At 39.6% G+C, this 20722-nt stretch overlaps 1 protein-coding gene across 2 annotated transcripts in view; it reads left to right on the top strand.

Annotated features, from left to right (window-relative positions):
• The window catches only part of asic2 (acid-sensing (proton-gated) ion channel 2), a 506219-nt gene extending 497308 nt beyond the window's left edge, over window positions 1–8911 (top strand). For both annotated transcript variants that reach the window (XM_041817045.1, XM_041817044.1), the window contains 3 exons: window positions 3686–3765; window positions 4433–4501; window positions 6898–8911. In XM_041817045.1, the coding sequence (XP_041672979.1) occupies window positions 3686–3765; window positions 4433–4501; window positions 6898–6999 (251 nt within the window). In that variant the 3' untranslated portion in view covers window positions 7000–8911. The remainder of the gene's footprint in view (window positions 1–3685; window positions 3766–4432; window positions 4502–6897) is intronic.
• Window positions 8912–20722: the final 11811 nt, after the last annotated feature.

The raw sequence follows: 20722 nt of genomic DNA on the forward strand, positions 1-20722 counted from the left end.
GGTGAACCTAGGTGACAGAGAGGGGAGCTGATAGGTTAATAGGTAGCTCAAACCTGTGGCTCTTCTCTGTGTTACCATGGTAATCTTTACAAGAAATTAAACTAAAATGCGGTCAGCCTACCTTTGAATCGCGGCAGAACTTCATCAGCTGCTCAGACTTGTCATATTAGCTGTTGCTGCTGTATAATAATCCTCCTCAGTTTAGGGCAGAGTGATAAAAAGTCTTAAACCTTGTGGTGAGTCCCGTTAGTTAAAAATATCAATCCAACATTGAAATCTGCGTTAACATCGTCGAGATAACGCTGATTAGTGAGCTTAACAAGGTGGCAAAAGCTAAAATTATGATGTGTTTAATGACAACTCAGACTTTAGAGTATTGAAGGGGGGACAAAGTTAAGACCTTTTTATGATGTGTTCAAATGTCCCAAGGAGAAAGTTGGAATTTTAGTTTTTAGTGAGAAATCTGCATGAATCCAGTCATTCTAAAGGAGGAAAATTTAGTACAAGATAGATGTAAAGCATGAGTTCAGTTAAAAGCATGTTGTGTCATATTTCCACCCTAAATACATAAATAATCCTGTTGATATAAGTAATATTATCAATGAAGTGAGTAACAGCTCCTCTAGCTCTTTAAAATTCAAAGTTGAAGAAATTCATACATTAATGAAACACATCAGTGTAGCCCACCTGTAAAGCTAGAATGGCTTAAAAATAATTGATAATTTAATTTAATTTGGCTCTAGGTTTTAAGAACTGAGGACTCGTCTAGGACTCAAACACGGGTAAAGGGGACTCGACTCCGACTCAGGTAAAGAGGACTCCACTCAGACTCAGCTCGGATTTTTCTTTGGTGACTTGGACTCAACTCGGACTTGAACACTAGGGACTCAGTTTGGTGACTCGACTACAACACTGCCATCCATTCAACAAAAGCTGTGATTTACTTGTTAGTAAATACACCTTATGGTGGGAAGTTTGTGTAAAAGAGACTCCTCACTTCCACAAAACAAGTAAAAAGTGGAGATCGGTGGATCTAAGCAGTACATCCATAAACGGTTGCGAAGATTTCTAATGGGGGTCACTTTGATACATGGCAGTAGAGTAGCAGGGAATCACACCCATGATTACTAATTGTTTTGATTGAGAGCCCCCTGACAGCGCCATTTACCTTAATTCAGACACAACTAATAGCCAATTAAATGTATTTGTGTACAATAATCAGGATCCTAAATCCAGGTTACTAGGGATATCGTATGAATAAATAAGAAATAATGAATAAAAAGTGGATTATTCAGTCAAGCAGAATCAAACATGACAGGTGCAAAAAAGTAGACATGGGCCTTAGCTTGTTTCACTCTCGTTAATATTTTATGATGAATCAACTATAACATTTTGCACAATAATATCTATATTTAATGCGCTATAGCATCTATATTTCATGCAGTGCTTCTGAACTAAAGTATACAGATTTTTAAAAAACACCTGGGCTGCTGGGACTTTTATAGCTCAAATACAAGACTCAGCTATTAATATCTGCAGGGTGAGGCTGAACTTAAACCTCAGTTTGACAAGCCTGCATTTACATTCACTTTTCACTTTGTTTGCCAAGTTGAAGCATTGACTCTCCAAATGTTTTTGGAATCAGTGAAAAGAAATTCAATATCCTTTAAAGCTACATTCACAAAATCTTTAAAAAGGGAGTTTTCTTCTAATGCTTTGATCTAAGGACAGATTCAGTTTCTTTTTGTTTAATTTTTTTTACTAACTAGAGAGAAAATATTTAGTATTAGCCTGACAAGCTTATAGATAAAACAGACATGAAAAAAAGAACAAAAATGTCTATTCTCTGGAGCTGTGGAAAAAAACTGAAAGTGACAGCGTACTGTTTACTTTAACTAAAAATGTTTTCTATCAACTCAGAAAAAAAGAGAAAAAATAGCTGTTTTGGATTTTTAAGTTAACACAACTCAGTTTTATAGCAACTATTAACTGTTCAGTCTTACAGTGGAAGCCCGAACAGTTTGTTGATCAAGAAAGTGAACTTTCTCAGAGTTAAGTACATCTTATAATGTTGAAGTTAGTACCCACAGACAGGAGTTCTCTTTACTAAGTCAGTAACTTCTTTCATGATGCAAAGTGTTGAATGCCCAAAGGCATCCTCGGAAGGCTTTGTAGTTTAGGGCTTTGTCAAATAATTTGTGTACAATGACAAAAAAATACTTAAGTACTGTTAAAACTAAAAAAAGTGTTCTATTATCTCAGACAAATAGAGCTGAAATAGTGCATCTACACTCCAGAAAGCCTCATTTTTAATTAAAAAAAACATTTAGTTATGATTGAAAGATTTACAAAATTGGGGTCGCAGTTTGTCTGAAAGGAGGTAGAGGTTGTCCCTGACACTCGACCAGTTGAGAATCACTGCTTTAAACAAAGAGATCTTCACATAATATACAGTCTAAAACTGTGAGCATGAATATTTACTTGCACAAAAACGTTGTAGTACTGTCAGTAGATTTCCTCATTGTCAGTGATTTTTATCTAAGATATCTGATTTTATTACAGACTTAAAGATCACTGTTCCACAGTTTTTAAATAGGAAAGTTCAATGTCTCCTCCTCTTTTGTGCATTGGATAGACAGTATACCTTTGCTGAAACCATTTAAGTAGGTAATGATTGTCTAATGTACTAAAGGCCAAAGTGGACATAAATCCATATATTTAATTAAACTCTGTTGTACAATGAAAACGAGTACATTTTGATTATTCTAGATGCCAACATTTTTTCTGTCTTTATTTTCAGATAAGAAAGCAGGTTTACCTACCAAAATATTCACATTTTATGTTAAAAACTAGAAAAGCACTCAGAGAGCACAGACCTCCGCCATTAGCCCTATCTCCAAATAGTGAAGAATCCTTTAAAAACATTCCTGGATCCAGATGATGATCCGTATCATTCCCAAAATCTAATTCGCCGATTACTTCCTCCCCAGTGGGGTGGAGACACGGTGAGGCAAAGCATTGGCTTTGCTACGTGTGAAAGTCATGGCAGAGGGTGAATATTCCTCTATTCCTCCCAGCATTGTGAGTATTCTCGCTACAATTCGCTGTCTTTCTCTCTGTTACGCTCGACTCGTCTCCTCGACCAGGTGTGTCTTTCAAACTCTATAAACTCCAAAACTTTGGATAAGTTACTCATGTCCGCCATCTCCTGGTGTAAAGTGGTAACAGTGCAGCCCTATCTCCCAATAGTACAGAATCCTTTAAAAAAATTCCTGGATCCAGACGGTGATCCAGATCAGTCCCAAAATCTTATCAGTTCTTCCTTATGCCATTTCTGACATTTCCTGAAAATTTCATGAAAATCTGTCCATGACTTTTTGAGTTATGTTGCTAACAAACTAACAAACAAACAAACCTACCCGATCACATAACCTCCTTGGCGGAGGTAATAATGTATGTTTGCATGCTTCTGTAAAGATATGCTTTTATACATGTTTGCTTTGCCCTCTCACCTTCTTCAGTGATATTTTTGTTGCATCTAAGGACCAAACTGTAGCATTTTTTAATCTTTTTTTTTTTTTATTTGATATAGATGGGTTCTGAGGCTACCCAGTTGAAAACAGCTGCTAACTACATCTAAACTATTTCCCTTCTATCCACTGGTGTTCATCTGTGACCTCTGTAGGTGATATTGGCGGTCAGATGGGCCTGTTCATTGGAGCCAGCATCCTCACCATCCTGGAGCTGTTTGACTATGCTTATGAGGTCAGTCTCTGTGTGCTATTTTCATACTTTAACCCCCCTTAACATTTCTAATTCCACCCACAGATCACCCCTCTAAAGACCCTCACTGTTTTTTTTTTGTTTGTTTTTTTTTTTGGTTATGAACCAAATCATGCTTTGTTTTCGAGTTCTGGTGAAGAGCTAGAGCTCTGGCTATGAAAGCTGACAGCAGAAACAATGTCACTGATATAAAAAAAGCAGATAGGAGTTAGATTTACTTCAGAGCCGACTCAGATGAAAGACTGTGTGATGGTACTTTTCCATTACCTTTTGCTCTGATGTGTGCCCCTCTTTAGAGCTCCTCATGCTGCTTTTCAGCTGCACAGGGTTCTGACAAGCACATAATAGTCTTCACCTCCCAACGGGGTTTGAAAATACTCTGGAAAAGTATTTTTTTCCATCTCAATGGCCATAATGGAGTGAAACCCCTCATATCCCTGACATAAGCAGTTCAGAAGCCTCTTCAAACAGGTTTCATGCTGGAATAATTGTAGTGCTTAAGTTTGTTGCCACATTTGCCACCTAATTACTCCACACACTGAAGTTGAATGTTCCTGTACAGCTGGTAATTACATGAAGAGCTCATAGAGATCTTTTATTGCAGTCTGAATGAAGTTTGAATCAAGGCTTTTATTTTCCAAACCTGCAGGTGGTGAAAGACAGACTATTGGATTTACTGAGCAGAGAGGACGAGGATGAGAGTCACGGAGAGGACGTGGTAAGAGCCGCACCATCTTTACTCCTTCGACATGTAGAGAGAGAGAGAATCAGCGAAATCTTAGACTGCGCTCAGGCTGACAGCCGCATGCTAATTTGGCAGGAAAAGCTCTGCTCTTTGAGGGAGCTCTCAAAGAATCTGAGCAGCGAGTACGAACTCTGCTGGGAGCAACTAATCCCTCCTTACCAAGCATGTGCACGAGCATCAAATCTTGCTAAATCAGTAATCACAAAAGTTACAGAAGGGAGGAGAAGGCTGAGGAGAGGTTTGCAGAGCTGCAGCTCACAACGCTGTTAGCATGACAAAGTAGTTAGGAGTAGTAGTTTCAGGTTATTACTTTCATTTTGCTAACCTGGGCAAATGTAAGTAGACATTAATTGACAGATTGTAAGATGCAGTGAGGATGCTGACTTTTGGTATAAGTTTTAACTTCAGCCAATTCTAATGTAGCCGTACCCCAGCACGCTGTCATCTTCTTCTACTGAGGGCTAAATTCAAGTTGACTTAGACTAAATTAAGGGATAAATGGAAACTTTAGCACCAATATTTCATATCAAACTCAACCTAGATCTCACTCTTGAGTTGCTAGAAAAACTCAGCTGTTCAAATGTGCAAGGTACCATCATATATGCCTATATTACCTGCAAACCCAAATTCCTAAAAAAAGTTGGGTTGTTGTGTAAAATATTAATAAAAACTAAATACAGGGATTTGCAAATACTTTTTCATCTATAATTGGATGCAGCAACTAGACAAGATATTTAATGTAATAACTGACTTTTTTGTTTTGGGAATGCATATTTATTCTGAATTTGATGCCTGAAACAATTTCAAGAAGGTTGGGATAGGAGCATGTTCACCACTGTTACATCACTCAAGTAGAATTCTTTCTCATACTTGATGTACATGTAAAGTTGCTCAACATTGCAGGGTTTCCTTTAATGTATTTTGCATATTTTAGTGTGCATAAAATCACCAAGGAGTTCCTTTCAGTGCAGTCTGTTGTTAGCTGATGTAACTGCCTTTATTGAAAGTTAACAGCGGATTACATGCAGTTTTTTTTGTTTGTTTGTTTTTTACAAATTTCCCAAATCTATCAGCCACGGTGGCCTACGGGTAAATAAAAGCATCATAATGGAGAGATTTGTGCCAGAAAACAGTAAATTCAATCCCGACAACTAGGCAGCTGCGCTCTGATCAGAAGCATTTTGGAGAATTTGAGAGGATCGCATTTCTCATGAGTGGGCGTGGCTTTAACTCATTCAACCGACACGCCCACACCATAGAGCTGATTTTGCTGCCTCATTTTTTCATGATTTTAAAGCTACATTTTATGAACTTAGAGATGTTTTTCATGACTGAAATTTGGCTGAATGGTTCATAACACAGTGGCCTGTCATACAACAAACCTTAAATATAGATATTTTTATTATTCTACAGGGACTTTAATATTTACAATCTCAAGTCAGAGTGCCTCCAATCAGGTCGGAGAGATAAAAGGTAATTCGTAGGCGCGCCGGTAGTCGAGTGGTTAAGGCGCACGCCATATACGCAGGCGACCCGGGTTCGAATCCGGCCCGTGGCACCATTTCCTGCATGTCTCTCCCCGCTCTCCTCCCCGTTTCCAATTCTATCCACTGTCCTATCTAATAAAGGCCAAAAATAAATCTTTAAAAAAAAAAAAAAGGTAATTCGTAACACGCTGTAAACTACGGGATAATCTGGTAAAATTATCTCAGAAACCATCTATTATTTAACTTTTGCTGACTTTAGTTAAAGCCAGCAATCACCATGAGTAATGTATGGTGTGTGGCCCGGTTTACTCATACCTACGGAATGTTTTAGGTGTTTTTTAAGCATTCCACAACTTTCCCAGTTCAGTATTTTTGGAATGTATTGCAGGCATCATGTTAAAAATAAAGTTTATCAGTATAGCCATTGAATTTCTTGTCTTTGCACTGCATTCAACTGTATATATCAAAAATGATCTGCGAATCATTGTATTCTATTTCTAAAATAATTTTCAAAAGGTCCCAACATTTTTTTGGAGTTGGGGATTGTATTTCTAGCTTCTGACAAGAAAATATTCTGTTTTGTCACGTTTGGTTTGTCTGGCTTGAGTGTCTGGCTGCCCTCAAGTAAACAACTTTAGTGGGAATAAAATTTTGATGGAAAGGGAAATTGTCTTCTGATGATTGCTGAAGGGGTCTTCCTTTGCTATTTCCAGAGCTGTGATAAAATGCTAGTTTTGGCTTCTGTTAGTCAAGATTAGCATGCTAATGTCTTGCTTTCCAGCCAAAATATTTTGACATTAAAGTCAACAAGAAGCTATCAGAATCCGTTGACTCCCATAGGACAGAGGATTTGTTATTTTTTGGTTTCTCCTTTTTCCCCAGAGTTCCTGTGACCCTGTGGCAAACCACTCGGAGACCATCAGCCACACTGTGACAGTCCCCCTGCAGACAACACTGGGCACCCTGGAGGAGATTGCCTGCTGAGGCCATCCCCCGTCTCCATCAGAGCTACTAAAGTCCAGTGGTGCCCTCCACTGAGTGGCGCTACATCCTCTGCTGGGGCACCCTGTTGGACCTTAACAGAGGAAGAAAGGAGACAAGGACAAGAACGGGGGGCCAGTCTAAGGACAGGGCTGCGCTCTGTCACACCGCCCTGTTCCAGGCACTAATGGGGATTAAGGAGCTGTCGACTGGACTTATCGGCCCTCTCTGTCACCCCACACTATACTGTAGTGGGAGGGTGGCCTCCACTGTGCCACATCTGCAGTGAGGTCTGCCTCGCACAAAGAACAAACTCAGAGACTAGGCGGGGCTCATCCCTGTGCAGAATATCTATGTAACAAACACGTTCTTTTTCCGGTCACTGCCAAATGAACTGTACAAAAACTGCTTCTGAACTGTCCAAACTGCATGCGTCGATCTATCTTGCTCTCTTTGCTGATGCATACGCTGGACTGCAGTGTTGCGTAGCTGTACGTGTGTGCCATTTGTCCGTCTATCTGCAGGACAGGCCTGTGACATGGGCCAAAGTGAGGTATCGAACTTCGAATGTACAGATTGAACATATGGTTGTTTAAAATCATAGTTCAGGATGCCCAATCCTTTGAAAACGTCACTTATGAGAGAATGATCATTTCTCAATTACATTTCTTACAGTGGAAGAAATAGTGATGTGTACTGAGGAAAAAGAAAACCTGAACATTTTTCTTTGTTTACTGAAAACTGGGCCAAATCTGAACATTTGCACCTCTTCTTTTTGCATATTTTTCACCTGTCAGCTTCAGTTGAATCAGTTTTTTTAAAAGGCGTCTGCTGCGTTTCTCCCAGGTTTGCCGAGCTGTTCTCTAGAGACGTCTTTAAAGAGATGTCATACTCTTACTGTAAATAAATGGCTGGATTCTGGATGCTGCACCTCAACACAGCACCCAGCTAAGTGAGGTACAATCTCAATATATTCGCCTGCCAGACTGTAAGCCATGTACAAAACGCTGCAGCAAATGAATATGCCCCTGGTGTTGTTAAGCCATTGCTTCATTAGGAGAATGTCACAGTGATTTTTCAGACGGCCACTTCATCAAAGATGGAATCATTTTGTCCTGCTAGAAAAAACACCCCCCGCCTCTCACAATTTAAACCATTTTCATATGATGACAAAGCTCCCACAGAGGGTTAAGGCTAGATGTTATTTTAAGGATACAGGCTCTGCTGTGTTACGGTGTAAATATCTGTGTTTTTTTCCTCATAAAAACGGGTACCATGCAGACCTGCCTGAGGCAGAGTTTATTTAAAAGACCTTCAGTAAAACAAGCACCCCAGGGCTAGAAGTGACTCCATATTTGTCACATTTTTTGTGATGTGACTCAATCTTCAGCTCTCAGTAGGTGAGAATGTTATGTAACAGGATGTAGAGTTTCGGGGTTAGTTGAATGTCATGTTTAAAAAATGGACACACTTCGGTACAGTATGAGCACCAGGCATCCTCTCTAAAACAGGTACAGCTGAACTTTCAGTGTCCTCAGACACAAGAGTAGCATATATATTTAATATATATGGCTTAACACCAAAAGCTTGTGTGAGACCATGTGGAAGATTTAGTGCATCTGCCTCTCATCCATGATCACCCCAGCATGGTCTCTGTCATCATGGTAATATACATCACAGGTAGGAATGAGTTCAATGCTTCATAAGACTGAATGATGATTTCCCATCTGTAGCTCAACCTGCCGTCTCTGTGTACTCTCTCATGTTGTGGCTTCAGACCAACACAACCCTCGGCCGACCTGCAGGGGTTTGTGAGATAAACCTGTCTCTCTTCTCTTGGTGACAACGACACTGGCTGTTTACTCTCTCTACTTTGGCTTCAATTGCTACCGCAGGACAGCATTTTCTCATTTTGTGATGCAGCATACAGTGTGTGTTTTTAACGTGAAACAATTAAATTAAAATGTTGTTTTGCAATGGTGGTGTTTCTGTTTTGTCAAACTGAAGCAACACATGACAAGAGGGTAATTCAGACTCAATTCATACAACATGACATAAATATAAGAGCGCTGGTAGCCTGGTTATGGCCGCGCCCTTCACGTGCAGGTGGCCTTGTTTCAAATCTGGCCATTCTTGCAATCTCTCTCCCTAATTTCTGTCTCTATCCACTTTCCCATCTCTTAAATAAGGTCACTAAAACTCAGAAATACATCCAGAAAACAAAAACAAACTAATGCAATGAATCAGTATTAAAAATTAATATTAGCAGTGTATACATATGAAGAAGACAAGGCGCTGTAATATCACTAGTTTCTGGACAAGTGCAGAATTGCATAAAAGTGACTTGTGTGCTCCAGTTTCTTCTTTGGATTTGCTTGTCAGAAAGTACCCATTGAAATATCCTTTGTCCATTACTGATCCTTTCTGAAAACACTGACCTCCACCTGTAGAGGGGCTGAGGCGCAGGAGACCCCTTCATTCTGTAAACCAACTTTGCTGTTATAGTGGGATGTTTTACTACACTGTGACGTTGGTTTACTGAGTTTGTTTACTTGACTTTGGACTAGTTGGACAAGAACAATTACATTTTGGGTTTAATTGGATAGGAAATCATTCCCCAAGGAACGTCACCAGATGCACCTTGGCTGAAACTCCTGAGTTTAGTTACTCTTTAAGATTTTTGGATAAAGTAGAGACCATGTACAGGTTTGTCATTCTACACTAACAAAACTGCCATCTACCTTAGTAGATTTAACCGTTTCCTCCAGAATTAATTGGTTTTTTTTTTGTTTTTTTTTTTGTTTGTTACCCTGCAGGTCTTAGGACATGAGGTGTCACATGTCCGAGACAGCACGGCGCTGTACGTGTGTACCCGTGTGGACTTAACATCATACTTATATCCTTATTTGTTGCTTTTGCCAAACATATGGACTTTGCCTCAGAACGATCATACGTTACCTTCGTCTTTTGTTCAAAATTATCAAGGCAACCGTTGCAAATGTAATCATAACTGTACCAACACGCAACAGGTTTTGAGCGTCCAGCATCCTTGCAGCAGAGTCTAGCAAGATGAGATTTTACGAGAATTACGAGGCTCATGCACGAAATGCTCGTCAATGGAAACACATTCAAAGCAACATTGTACTTTGTCGAAATTTTAGAAATATCGCTTTTATTTCAGAAAAAAAACTGTAATGGAAACCCAGCTTATGTAACTTTATGGTGGTGAAGATATTGAAAGATGATTAGAGCCATCTGCTTTCTAAACCGGACCAAGAGACGGAGCAGGAAAAGGAACAAATAAACGCGATTAGCACTATTTTCTGCCCTAATCCGTTGTCTTTATTCACCAGGGCGCTATAAATCGAGTTTTTATTTTGGTAGATAATTTTTTCTCAATTCATGTTTCTAGATATTGTGATGTAAAAAAATTAACATGTCAATGATTTCTTCTAAGCAGATGTTATTTTATAAATTAACTCCAAATGTGCCTATACAAATAACATAGTTAGAAAGGATTATATACAATTAGAATATGCTACCTTCTTTCTTTTATCTAATTATCAAATTCATTTTATTAAGATTAATGGCTTTTTACACATAATTACTGGATGCCATATATTTTAACTCACCCATGACAGGAGCAGGGCTGCATTCAGTGGGAGCAGCGCTGTTGCACTTTGTATTGGAGGATGACTGGCACGTCCGGAGCAAGTTTGGATGTTGAGATGCGAAGGTTATCACAGAGGCTGTCTGTTATCTTGGTTCTCAGTCTGCTTTTGTTCAAAGTCATCAAGGAAAATGTTGGTCACATATGTACAGTATGTTGAATCAAACAGACACATTATTCGTTTTGCGTGGCGCGTCATCAGAGGAAACTTTTCCTTTTCCAGGCTTCATTAGAAGTCAGGTAGGGAGAGAAGCTGGTGTTTATTCTTCAGTGGATCTTCACACTGCATTTCGATCAGTTCTAAATGCAGACTCTCCTCAACTTCTTCGGCATTCACGGGGAAGGGGGAAGAGAACAGCTGGATGTCTCTCTCAGTGACAAAAATCTCAGAAGCGCTGATTGAATTCTGTCAAAAGCGATGTGATCACAGACACATATTTTCCTTTTTTAGCACAAATTGGCATCCTGGAGAGTCGAATTGATTTCGGACAGCGTTTGAAAGTGTGCAACATTAAAATTGCATAACTGTGACTCAAAGAGACTGAGCTGCACACAGAAGGCCTTCATGTGTGCATAAAGCTGTGGCACAAACTGGTCTTTGCCTTGTGGGCTTTTTGATGTCCAGTCATATCGACTCAAAAAGCCAGGTCTGCCAACCAGGCAGGGTCTCTCAGTACGGGCAGAGGTCGGTCTTTGCCTTTCAAAAACTGGTCAATTTCTGTTTTGTGGGCATAAAACCGCTGCAGCACGGAGCCGCAACCAAACCAGCGCACATCAGAACGGTAGAGAACATCGATTTCGGACCGGAAAGCCTGAAATTCTCTGTGATAGAGCCCTCATGCTTGAATCACGTTGACAGTTTTCATCACAGTGTTCATCACATCACCAAGCTGGACGGTCTTGGCACAGAGAGCTTCTTGGTTGATGATACAGAGCATTTTCACAGCCTCACCTCCACTCTCTCGCTCACCTTTGCGCACAGCATGGAGGCCGCCCCTTTGTGCTCTCCTGTCATTGCTGGATCCCATCCGTTGTAACTCCACACATCTTTTCCCATGGAAGTCCCATTTTGTCAACAGCAGCTGACAAGGCTTCAAAAATGTCCTTACCCGTTGTTGTGCCTTTTAAACTCACCAGATCAAACAGCTTCTCCGTAATGCAAAAGTTGTCATCAACTCCTCATAAAGAGATTAAGAGCTGTGCGGTGTCCGTGACATCGGTGCTCTCGTCACATGTGATGGAGTAAAAATCATAAGTGCAGGCTTTGTCTGAAACCTGCATGGCTTGAAGATTGGAGATGAGCTTGTTTGCATTGTACCTCCAATTCCTTCTTCAGGGTCAGAGTCATTTTGGCAGTCTCCATGTCACTGCTGAAGGTTTTCAACTGAATACTCTTCAGTTTGTCCTTCAGCTCTCAAGGCTTTGTTCCAGTGTGGAGTCTTGCTTTGGCCAAGCAAATACTGTTGCAATGCTAAAATGAGCTAAAAATGCTTGTTCACATTATCTGGGGTATTTTTTGTCCTCTCCAGTTGAGGATGGACGAATAATTATTATAAAATTCAGTTTTAGTTTTACAAGATTCTGTTTACATATTTAAATCTCCAGATCACTCTAATAATCAGGGTTAGCCTCTTGTTGCTGTGCAAAAAGGAACAGAAGTCCCGTCACATTTCATGCAAAGTATCATGGGGGCAAGGGATGAGGTGGATAAAGTAGTTATCAAACGTGCAGCCTAATCCTTCATAATTTGTTTTCTCAACATTAATCAGGTTGGATTGTTTTCACATTGAACTTTTTAACCACTCAAAAGCGTGATAGCCTTAATAATCCATAATGCTACTTAAAGGTAGCATAAAATTTGCTCTGTGTTGGGTCGAAAAATGACTAAATGAAACCATTTTGTTATCAGGCTGTAAACATATTTGATTGCACTGTAAAGCAGGGCATTTTAACACAGTACTGACTGGGTATTGAATCTTTTTCTGCCAGCCTCAAGTGGCCAGTCAGGGAATTGCAATCTTAATCAGGCACATTTTTATATATTTACATATTTTTCATATGTGATGATAACCAGCAGGTAAAAGGTTGACCGAATTCATCAGCATCATGCCAGAAGTTGCTAAGTACCACTTAACCTGAATACAATAAGGGTCAATAAAAAATTAATCTTTCTTGATATGAAAGCTGAAAACGACTGACTGGCAACTCAAAACCACATCTTTTTTATCTGTTTAAGAGCCCTTGAGATATATTTATCTGTAGCAGACACATCCATAGACTCTGTCTCTCTAAAGCTGTGCATCAGAAGTGGTTTAGAACAGTTTGAAAGAAAGCAGTTGCCCTTTAAATGTTTAAACCAGAATAAAGGAAACAGTCCAGAGAGTTATATGAGTGAATAGTCAAATATAATAAAATGAGAGATTTAAGCTGCTATACAAAGGAGAGGAGTTTGAGTTGACCTGAGGGTTTTTCCGTGTATAGCCTTGCAGTCCTCTTCAGTGTATGTGTCATTTATTCAGAGGTTCTGACAGTGCCCTACAAACTGGCTCAGGGACATTCTCAAATTTTATACGTGGGAGTTAGAAAGAAAACCAGAGAATGAGTTGGCACAAAGGGTCTGACAGCTCCTGAAGAAGAAACTGGAAGATGGCAAGCCAGGCCGGATAAAATGTACAGTTGCTTGGCAAGGTGCGATTTCCCCTCTGACATTCGTGATGCATGGTCTTAATACTGGCTGAAGTGCTGCCATGACTCAGTCTCAAAGGAACACAGCGGCTCGGACAATGGAGGAGTCACGCCACAGCGGTGGAAGAATCGCCCTGAAACCCGACTCTATTTGTTGGTCAGGTTTTATTAAATGCTGTTACTCTTAAAAGAATCCAACAGCAAGAGCAGTGAGCACAAAATCATGGGATTTATCTCTTCCTTCTCCCTGAAAACATCTATTAGCTAAATAGAAATGACTAATACTGAAGATTGGAGTATTTTAAGGATGTACTGTGGGACAACAGACTTGGGGTTTAGTTTAAGCAAAGCAGCAGCAACATTTTAAGTCATTTTCCTTAAAAATAATCCCAGGTTTTTGGTTGACTTGTATCAGTATTCAACACATTGCCAGAGACTCTTATCTGAAGCTGCTGCCGGCTGGGGTTCAGCCTCAGTTCAGTTTCAGTTCATTTAGCAGATACTTAGGCAGCCCAAATTGCCTGCAGGTCAGCCACAGTGCAGAAGCAACTCATTGTAAACATATTAGAGTATTCAACACAGAGGAAAGGGTGCACAAGTACTTAAAAATTGTTTAAACAATGGCATTGAATAATATCATGGATCAATTTCATGTGCTAATACGAGAGAACATGTGAGAACACCGGGGAGAGCAGTGAGAGCTGCAAATGGTTTGGTATTATTAATACCGAATAAAATGCAAAAACGTGTAGACTGTGCATTCTTCAGTTTGTAATAGTAATTTAAAGTTATTCAGAATATTTTTTCCTTTATTACATCCACAAAAGAGGTTAGGGGGGCGAAGGAAACCCATTAAATTAGGAGCATGTCCATGTCCAACTAAAAATTGAGCAATAATATTTGCCAAATTGAGTTCAGAATGAAAACACACTGTGGCCCCACCAAATGGTGCAGCAGCTGCCTTTCTGTCGCCTCGAGTTTTGCATTTTATCAGCCACCATGTTGCATGGCCAGAACCAGACAGGAAGGTGGCAGACAGAGAGAGGGGTTTGCAAACATAGCAGTCATCTGGAACAGTAAGTAACCTCTCAGAATAGTTGACTTTGTGGTGGTTACTGATCAGAGTTGCAAAGAAGCCTTGGGTGTTTGTTAAACATGGGAAATCCAGCTCTCACTCAACATAATCCATGGCAAGCGTGTGGCATGATTAACTGGAGGACGTAAGCTTGTTTGCAGTGAAGGTCTGAATGCTCTGTCTTGATTTTTTTTGCTCAGATGTGATTTGTTTGTTCATTTGCTGTTCAATTATATCTTTAATTTGGTCTTTAAGCAGTCTGCTGTGTGATCAGGTCATGGTCCTGAACAGCTGTGACAGCTGCGTTTATCCACCAAACCTAGCTAATGTAGCTAAATAGGTAACTTAGCTTAACTAAAGTAAATGTAGCTTTTTTTTACTTTAGATTTAGCTGCATAGCATACACAGCTAAAGTAGCTTTCCTTTTTTAATTGTTTGCTTTAGACTTAGCACCATCAGCTATGTATATAAGTAGCTTTGTTAGCTTTAGCCTTAGCTCTATTTCTTGTAAGCAGATTGTTTAGTCGGCTTTATTAAACATTTTGTAAATAGGTTTTGCTGCTCTGATTGTGGACTTTTAATTTGGTAGCCTACCCTTCCCCTTACCAAGATTTCAACCTGATTTACTTTGAAATTTTGTGAGTAGTTTTAGCGTGTATTTCTGTTCTGATGAGAGAGGCCACAGATCTGAAATGCCCCCTCTTGCAGACAACTTACAAGAGATGCTACATCAGAATGGATTCGGCATAATTTTCCTGGTACAATCTTTTATACGTTTCTTTAAAAATAAAACTTTAATCATAAAGTCTGGTGGTTACATTCATTAAATAACTTCATTGCAAACATTACAGAATAAGCAACATTTTGTAAATAAAACCATCTAGATTCTAGATGTCTAGATTTAGCTACATTACACAAGTAGCTAATGTCATTTCTTTAGCTTTAGCCTTGGCTCCGTTAGCTCCATTACAGTATTTTCCTGATGCTTTATAGTTTTTTTGTTTTCTTTATTTTTTTATTTTTTTATTTTATTATTATTTTATTGTGCCTCTTTGACAAAGGCGTCGCCCCATTGTACTGGTCTGAGAGTTGTGGTCTGCAGCCAGACTGTCTCGCTGCAGCCGTGTCTTTCTGTGATTCATTCGGCAATTTCTTTTGAAATCTTTTCCAAAACAGGTCAGTTACAATATAACCCCTGAAGTTTTGCTTTTATGAAAGTGTCACCACATACTTATGACACCTCACTTTCCCTCCACTGACTGCCTCTGATTTAGCACCACAAATGAAATATAAAGTCTATAAAACTTTTATAGATACAAAGTTCAAATCAATGTGATTTGTGCTGTTTTACTAACAGCAGGTGTCAGTCACATACGAGCAAAAACAAAAATGTCAGATTTGGGCCATTTGTACCTGCCGTGTGAACGTAACCTTAAAGGAATTGATCTTTTTATCAGTACAACTTGCAAATGTGTTGGTTTGAAAAGTGTAATCAACTCTAATCCACTGGAACAAACAGAATCAGGCTCTGATTCACAAAAGGTCTTTGTACATCCTAAACCTGTGCTAATAAGTCAAAGACAGTTAGAAACCATTTTGCATTGAAAGTCATCAACCTAGTGTGGTGTTTTTGTTTTTTAAATGTCCTTGTTTGCTTTATTTAGAGGAAGCTTTGTTTTAAGCAGAGGAACTCTTCTGCCCTCATAATAAACTCAAAAAAAAAAAATGTTCCAACCTCATTACTTTTATGGGAACAAAAACCTTTCTTCATCAGCATTAGAGTGAGGATCCACACAGAGTAAAGGTGCAGACAGCTCCTCTCAACATCCAGACACCAAACAAGAACAAACTGCCTCAAAGATGACAACTTTTTGGGTATATTTGCTCCCGATTATTATTAGCACTGTATGCTTTGTGAATAAGACTTTAAGATTTTGAGAAGCGGCAGAAAGAGAGAGCTGATAATGTGTAATTTTTGGAGCCACTGGCAGCCACATCCACCTTTGGTGGATCAGGCCCTCAGTGTATTTTATCACGACAGATGATATAAGGAAAACTGATACATGTTCATCTTGATACCAACATTGTTAAGTAAATAGCTCCAGATATGCTTACTTTAATGATTCAGACACTCTGAGTGTTTTTGTTAACAGATCATGTTAGTTTCTATGCCTTTTTCCATTACTTTAAAGTCCCTGTAAAGTGCAATCCCAAATCTGTGTCTTAACACACAATGAGGTTGCTTTAAAACATGAAAATCCTGACATCTATGTGACTAAATTTTGAGTTAAGACCGTTAGGAAGTTTTTCACCGAAAGACCGACTGAAAGACTTTTATTCGCTCAGATACCAGGAATGCCTCACTTTCTTGCTCAGCCAACCCATAGCCCAATGCACAAGTCCAAGTCTGCGATTGAGCTCAGCCTTGAAGTCAGTGGATCAGTGGATTATGCTGCCAAGCTGGTGAACCGCTCCACAACTTCCACACTCTCACCATTCACAGACACAGGTTTGATGGCAGCATCCAAGGCTGCCCTGACAAAAGCAAACCAAACAAAGCAAGAAGACTTCAGTCCATCCAGGAGGAAGAAGGGGACTGGCTCAGACTTGTTTCTAAGCCAAAACCTCCTTGACTGCAATCCAGGGTATGGCATTGCATGAACCCCTCCCAGACTACTATTCTTGCTAGGCTGGAAAACAAATTTTAGGTGCTGGAACTGCAGCACTCTTCCTCTCATCAGTCCACCCTCAGGTACAAGTAGAGCCTCACCTGATTAGTCTGCACCTGCTGGACACCACTAAGGCTTCCTTCATCAAGGTAAATTCAGGTCCATGAGAAAAGCCCAAACATGAACTCACAGCCTTGTCTGAGTCAGGTTGAGTTCTGTCTTCCGTACGGATGATCATAGCACTCTAATACACCATAAAATAATGACCTGTCAGAGCCTTGTTTCTTTTATTTGTTCAAGTCATATCTAAGGGAGGGAAAATTCTCAGTCTCACTCTGCAACCTGAAAATTTCTTTTAAGCAGAGCCATTGCTGAAAGCTACCTGATGTGTAACTTTTGCAACTCTAGAGGCTGTCTTTGTGTAGCCATTAACATATAAGAGGCACTTCCACCTAACACTTGCTTTGTTTCCTTGGAAATATAGATGCTGGAGTTTTATCCAAAATACTTTTGTGACAAGCATCTCTTCTAAAACAAAGGCTGAACCTTTTAGAAAATGATGTTGAACACTCACACTTCACCTTTTATCTTCTTTCTTTACATCAATTATATTAGCTGAAGAGATGTTGCGTGACAAGTTAAAGACTTGATGCTACTTGTTGAAAAGGAAGGTCAAAAATCTCTCACACATTCTCCAGCGCCTCTTGTGAAAAGCCTAAACAACAAGCTTGATTTTAGTGATAGAAAGACAAGGTCTCTTACACCTAACCTGTTAAGCAGAGTTCTAGAGTGAGGCATCCAGGCAGTTTGTTTCAGTGAGCAAACAGTGTTCAAAGGAACAAAGCACTCAAGGATTGTGTCCTGAGTGCTGATCTGGAACTTGTTTAAGTGAGGCAAAAAACAAAAGAAAAAAGGACATTTCTTAGAGAAGAGATATTCAGGAATGACACCTGACAGCAATAGAGACCCTTTGTCTCTAACATGGTTTACTTCCTTTTACTGACGGCCTGGTAGGACAATCTGACACCCACTTCTACTGAAATTGTCTGTTTAGATGTGTTTTATCATGGTGTCTGATAATATACTTTGATGAAATGTGTTTTAATGAAATTTCTCCTTACTCTCTTTCACTCTTTCCCTTCCTGCTCTGGTAAAATGTTGATCTTTAGACCCAATTGACCAGGTCTGGACAAATCCTCTATAGATCAATCTTCTTGCTGCTGCCAAACTTAAAATCTGTTTTCTTCTATGCTGCTGCCAGATTGTCTCCAGTGTCAATCCATGTGAGCCCCTTCCACCCCAGTCTTCCAGAAACTCCAGGGCCAGATAATCAGCACTTGTGTCCAGACCTTCAGTGTTGGCTCAGATCACCAATTTCTGTGTCCAGGTCCATAGTTTTGGGTTCAGATCATCCATGTCTGGGATCGTCGGTGCATTGGTCGAGATCACCAAAGTCACGCTTCAGATCATCAACTTTGAGTTAAAATTCTCAGTGTTTTGGTCCAGACGACTTGTGTTGAGATCATCATTGTCTGAGTCAAAACTGTCAGTGCCTTCGTTGAGATCACCAAAGTCCCAGTCAAGATCATCAATGTCAGCTTCTAGTACAGGGCCCAGATCATCTACCTCGATTTAGATCATCAGTTTTGGTTCAAAATCATCAGCGTCTTAGTTTGGCTCTTCAGTCTTTGGACCATGAACATCATTCCTCAGTCAAAATCGTCAATGTTGGGTCCGGATCATCAGTGTTATGGTTCAGATCATCAGTCTTGCAGGCCAGATCATCAATGTTGGGTTCAGATTATCAGTAATGATCCAAGATCATCCACATTTGGTTCAAAATCACCAGCATCTTGGTTTGGCTCTTCAGTCTTTGGACCATCAACATCATTGGCTTGGTCCAAAGAATCCACATTGGGTCTGGATCATCAATGTCGAGGTTCAGATCATCAATGTAAGGTTCCTTATCTGATTTAACTCTTCAGTTTCCAGAATTATCAGTGTTTTGATTCAACTCTTTAGTGTAGGTTCAGATCATCAGTCTAACATTAAGATTATCAGTGTCCAGGTTCTGCTCACCAGCTTCAGTCCAGATCTTCAGGGGTGGGTCCGAATCTTCAGTATCAAGGTTCAGATCATCAGTGCTGCATCCAGATTGTTAGGGTCGTGGTTCAGCTCATCAGCTTCCAGATGTGGATCATCAACATAGGGGCCAGATTATCAGAGTTCAGGTTCTGCTCATCAGTGTCACGGTCCAGATCATCAGTTTTTGTGCCAAACCATCAATGTCCTATTCCGGATCTTCTGATAGCCTCCTCTCATATGATCCTGAATCCTTCTTCACCACCACCACTAGATTCCTATCCTGCATTCCCTATAAATTCAAAAACATCATGGAATCCAGTTGCCTATGACATTGATCATTTCTCTTTTCCAAAACTGCACAATAATTAATTCTCTAGATCAAGGGGAAATATCAATATTTCAGAATATATTCTAAAAATGGCCATCTCATGTCTCAGAGCTTAAAATTCTACTCCTCAGTTCTCATCATCTTTTTATTCTATCTTCTATTTTAATGTATTATTATTAGAATTATTAGAATTTAAAGTATGCCAACTACAGCTGTTATACCCATTACACGTTCCCATAGAGGGCTTTAACCTAAATCTCTCCAGCATTTTAATATCTGAATGATTCATCACTGCAGACAGTATGCTTATTAGATGAAGAACAAAACATCATTCTGGATTTGAAGAGTTTGATTTAATCTCCCCGTCACTCACAGTTAATCAGGCATCACACGCTCAAACTCTTCATTCATGTCAGAGAGAAAAGGGCCGTTTGTGCACAGCGAGGAGATTAGAGAGAAAATGGGAGATAATTAGAACTTGAACAAAGAGACAGTCGTAGAATTGACAGTCAGACCGCCACTGGAGAGCCACTGAAGAAAGTGCAGAACATATCAGGGAGGAGGATGAAACCGGGGCTTCATTTTCTCTTTATAGCCTGTTGTGACAGTCGATGATAGAGTGGGAACAGGGAGTTCTCCGTTAAATTCTCCATCCAGCAGAGAACAGTCTCGCAGTGCCAGTTTTAGACCAGGAACTTTAGTTAACCTTGAGATCTATTATTAATGTTGGAGCAAATTTGACGTCTCAAAAACAAAATTAGAAGCATAATTGGATTGTCTACTTTAATCAGAAGCCAAAGACTCAGACATGTTGACTTTATCTCTCTGAAAAAGCTCTTAGTCAGCACTTATTACGAAACATTCCTAAAAAAGTTGGGACAATGTGGGAAATGTAAATGAAAACAGTATGTAATTATTTGCAAATTATGAGAACCCGATGTATTTGAATGAAAATAGCTCAAAGGAAGCTGATCAGAGGTTGACACAGAGACACTTTAAATATATATGCTAATTTTTAAATTTTATGCTGATATCATGTTTCATAAAAGTTAGGACAGGGTCATTTTGACCACTCTGGAGCATCACCTTGGGGACCAGACTACTGAAAATATTTTCCATTCTACTTCATCCTTGTTTACATGAAACAACAAGTGATCAAATAAACACCCAGATCTGAAACGTGGAGCATCAAAAACACCCTCATTCTTCATTTT

This window comes from Cheilinus undulatus, linkage group 21 (assembly GCF_018320785.1).
Source record: "Cheilinus undulatus linkage group 21, ASM1832078v1, whole genome shotgun sequence".
In the NCBI taxonomy this organism is placed as follows: Eukaryota; Metazoa; Chordata; class Actinopteri; order Labriformes; family Labridae; genus Cheilinus; species Cheilinus undulatus.